The sequence below is a fragment of the Anastrepha obliqua genome, chromosome 2 (assembly GCF_027943255.1).
Source record: "Anastrepha obliqua isolate idAnaObli1 chromosome 2, idAnaObli1_1.0, whole genome shotgun sequence".
Classification (NCBI taxonomy): domain Eukaryota; kingdom Metazoa; phylum Arthropoda; class Insecta; order Diptera; family Tephritidae; genus Anastrepha; species Anastrepha obliqua.
The window spans coordinates 18,556,677-18,560,986 of NC_072893.1; the positions used below are offsets into that span (position 1 = coordinate 18,556,677).

Sequence of the window (4,310 nt, forward strand, 5' to 3'; positions counted from 1 at the left end):
AGCAAGCAGTTCCTGCTGGGGTGCTACCGCAGGTTTCACCCCTGCAGACACCTGCTTGAGCCCGAGCCGCCTCCCAGACACGTCAGGAGACATCTCCTCGATTACGCTGACGAACTCCAGGACAAAACTATCCGAGACCTACTGGACAGGACAGTATTCAGACAGTCATTAAACGACATTCACCGGGAGACCGTTACCACCTTCATGAACTCCCGTCCTGTGAATGCCGTAATCGGAGTCCAACCACCACCCATTGCAGATGAAGAGCTCCAGCTTCCCCGTGAGACTCGTGTAACATTGGCACAATTACGTTCTGGATATTGTAGCAGGTTAAACTCCTACCTATCCAGAATTGACCCCGACATACCAAACACATGTCCGGCATGTGAAGGGACCCCGCACGACACTAACCACCTCTTCACATGCCCCCTCAATCAGACTCATCTAACCCCCCTCTCCCTCTGGACCCAACCTGTCGAAACAGCATGTTTCCTGGGCCTACCCCTAGATGAGCTAGACGAAGATGACAGATGATATACCTACACTGACAGGGCTAACTACGCTGTTAAAAACAACAACAACAACAACAACAACAACCAAATCACAAAAAATTAAAATTATGTGGATTCCTGGTCACGCAGATATTAATTGTAATACACATGCGGACCAAATTGCAAAACAAATGAGAATCACTCCTACCATTACAACCAATATCATCTTTAAACATGACATCTACAGTATCATAAAACACCAAAGGCAAAGTGACCTACTACGCGAGTGGAGTAATTACAACCATCCCAACTCCTTAGTTAATCCTAAGCGTGTAAAACCAGGTCTTAGTGAGTCAATCCCAACGAATATGGTCACACCATACATATGCCTTCGACTAGGCCACACAATAATTACACACGCCCATATACTTCAAGGCATTCCACCCAGTTTATGCCCGTTTTGCAACTCCACCCTGAGTATAAATCACATTCTGTCTTCATGCCCTAACCTTGCATCGACTAAACATCATTACTTTCGCAACATTGACCCTCTTGAAATATTAAAAAATCCAACCGAAGCCAACATATCTATATTATATAACTATCTCAAAGATACTGATCCACTTCGTCGGATTTAATCGAGCAATAATCAACCTGCCAGCCGAAAGCCTCCGATGCTAGCGCTGAACTACTTTTAGTTTGTATAATAATTTTATTATGTAAACCTTTATAAAAAAAAAAAAAAAAATTAATCTGCGTTTACTTTCAGTGATGAAGAATTTTCTAATAATGACGGAAATGCGAATAATAGGTCCGTCACCACGGGTCCGTTCTATTCGTTACTTCAACGAATTTGACTACCAGTAACATCGTTCCCATGAGATTCGATTCTACGTTACCAGAACGACACGCATTTATGTATACCCGTCCAAGAACTGTTACTCCAGCACGACGGTAATTACACTACACTGACAGGGCGAAGATACTGCTACAACAACAACAACAACTACCAGCAAAATAGTTTATACGCACTTGGGTCTAAGACGCCACATACGTGCCGTAGTCTAAGACGCCACATACGCCCTGCCGCAGCACACGAAAACTGGCAACTTTCTACTTTTTCCAAAATTTAGTACACTTACATTTGTTGTGTTGTTGTAACTCATATTTTGCACTGCTCGCACGAATCGGCAGATGTCGCTGCAAGGATTTTGTCTGGCAACACTCAACTTTGTAAACAGATGTGCAATCACCTCCGCTCTTGTTCTTCTTCTTATTACACTGTTGGCATTTTATCTCTTCGTGTTGAGTTTTTGCAAACTCAAAATTTTGAAAATAGAATTTTAATATCGAACAGCTTGAATTTAGATATGATACACAGCCTATTTATTGTAAACAACAGCGGGTAAGTGAAGTTTATGTCACTTTACTTTGTAATTTTTGAAAATACGAATTCTGCTCGGCCTGGCTTTCACCACTGCCGTCTGTTTACTCTGCGCTTGTTTGCTCTGGTTTCTCTACGAACTGTGAAAAATGCATAAATGTATGTAAAATTTTATTATTATTTTTTCATAGCGATGTTTTCCTCGAAAAGCATTGGCGTTCGGTCGTATCGCGTTCTGTGTGTGACTACTTCCTGGATGCCCAACGTAATGCGCCATTTGTAAGTACAAACACCAGCAATTGATATCAAATTTTTTTTATTATTTATATGCCCATTTAGGATGTTCCTCCGGTAATTGCAACACCTCACTACTACCTCATCACAGTGCAACGCAACGGCATATCGCTGGTGGCTGCATGCAAGCAAGAAGTGCCACCTCTATTCGTTATCGAATTTCTGCATCGCGTAATGGACACATTTCAGGATTACTTTGGTGATTGCTCAGAATCGATTATCAAAGAAAACTATGTAGTCGTTTATGAATTGCTCGATGAAATGCTAGACAATGGCTTTCCACTTGCAACGGAAAGTAATATACTTAAGGAGCTTATTAAGCCACCAAATATTCTGCGTACTATTGCCAATACCGTCACAGGGAAAAGCAAGTGAGTGGTATTGTTATATGTCACGTATATAAAATTTAACTGTGTTTATGCATATGTCCACTCACTTGTTAATATTTGCAGTGTCAGCACCACCTTACCATCGGGCCAGCTATCCGCTATACCCTGGCGCCGCAGTGGCGTGCGCTATAACAACAATGAGGCTTACTTTGATGTCATTGAAGAGGTCGATGCAATTATTGATAAATCTGGTTCGACAGTGTTTGCCGAAATACAGGGTTATGTGAGTAATGTTGTTTGGATTATTGATTTCAATATTTTAACGTATTACTTTGCCTATAAACTACACAGATCGACTGCTGTTGCAAATTATCGGGCATGCCTGATCTGACGCTTTCTTTTATGAACCCTCGCCTGTTCGATGATGTTTCATTCCACCCGTGCGTACGTTTTAAGCGCTGGGAGGCAGAACGCCTACTCTCATTCATTCCACCAGATGGCAATTTCCGTCTGATGTCCTATCACATTAGCTCACAATCAGTAGTTGCTATTCCTATTTATATAAGACATAATTTCTCGATAAAAACCGGTGAGCAAGGACGTTTGGATTTAACTGTAGGCCCACGCACCACACTCGGCCGTACTGTGGACAAGGTGAAGCTGGAGATTGCAATGCCAAAATGTGTTTTGAATTGCATTTTAACGCCCAATCAAGGCAAATATACATTTGACTCGGTCACTAAAACGCTGTCATGGGAGGTGGGACGCATTGAAGTGTCCAAGTTGCCAAATATTAGGGGCACCGTAAGTTTTGGAAGTAATTTATTTGAAGACATTTATTTAAAATTTTATTCTACCATCAATAGGTGTCAATCACGCCAGGCAGCACCAACATCGATGCCAATCCTTCTATTAATGTGCAATTTACAATCTCACAATTGGCTGTTTCGGGACTGAAAGTTAATCGTCTTGATATGTACGGTGAAAAATATAAACCATTCAAAGGTGTCAAGTATATTACTAAGGCGGGCAAATTTCAAGTGCGCATGTGAAACAGTCAATCGATAGTTTAATAAAATGTGTTTTTTTCTTTGTCTAAAAGACACAATACTGGAATTTATTATTGTAATTTTAGTTGCTCGTAAATAATGGGGCTTATGTTAACTTCAAGCATATTTTGCGGATTTAGAAGTGCTATTTTCTAAGTTATATGCACTTGTCTTATTATTATGACTATAAAAGTAAGATTTCATTTGTAAAAATACACAAAAAAATGTGCGAATTATAAAAAATGTGCATTGTTCCATATTTGTGCATAAATGTTGAGAGGCGCTAACACGTTGATCTGTTCAAATAAGGCAACAAAAATAAAATAATGCGAGGCAAGCTAAATAAGCGGCCGCCGTAGCCGAATGGGTTGGTGCGTGATTACCATTCGGAATTCACAGAGAGGTCGTTGGTTCGAATCTCGGTGAAAGCAAAATTAATTAAAACATTTTTCTAATAGCGGTCGCCCCTCGGCAGGCAATGGCCAACCTCCGAGTGTATTTCTGCCATGAAAAAGCTCCTCATAAAAATATCTGCCGTTCGGAGTCGGCTTGAAACTGTAGGTCCCTCCATTTGTGGAACAACATCAAGACGTACACCACAAATAGGAGGAGGAGCTCGGCCAAACACCTAACAGAAGTGTACGCGCCAATTATTTATTTTTTATTTTTTAAGCTAAATAAGCATCAGTCATTATGTGGTCTTGCTATTCAAATAAATGATTTAAGATTTCCCCTTATATTGCATTGGCGGCGGCACTCGTAA

The 4,310-nt window shown here is 40.8% G+C and overlaps 1 protein-coding gene across 1 annotated transcript; it reads left to right on the forward strand.

Annotated features, from left to right (window-relative positions):
* Positions 1–1,769: 1,769 nt before the first annotated feature.
* LOC129239130 (AP-3 complex subunit mu-2) lies at positions 1,770–3,861 on the forward strand. Its single transcript, XM_054874442.1, has 6 exons — positions 1,770–1,896; positions 2,067–2,154; positions 2,215–2,540; positions 2,622–2,781; positions 2,850–3,302; positions 3,365–3,861. The coding sequence occupies exons 1-6, from the start codon at positions 1,862–1,864 to the stop codon at positions 3,548–3,550; spliced, it is 1,248 nt and encodes a 415-aa protein (XP_054730417.1). The 5' UTR covers positions 1,770–1,861; the 3' UTR covers positions 3,551–3,861.
* Positions 3,862–4,310: the final 449 nt, after the last annotated feature.

Excerpts from the sequence above, each read along its gene's own strand:
- LOC129239130 (XM_054874442.1), top strand. The coding sequence starts at position 1,862 with ATGATACACAGCCTATTTATTGTAAACAACAGCGG. Across the intron at positions 2,541-2,621 it reads ACCGTCACAGGGAAAAGCAA|TGTCAGCACCACCTTACCAT; the intron begins GTGAGTGGTATT and ends TAATATTTGCAG. Across the intron at positions 3,303-3,364 it reads TGCCAAATATTAGGGGCACC|GTGTCAATCACGCCAGGCAG; the intron begins GTAAGTTTTGGA and ends TACCATCAATAG.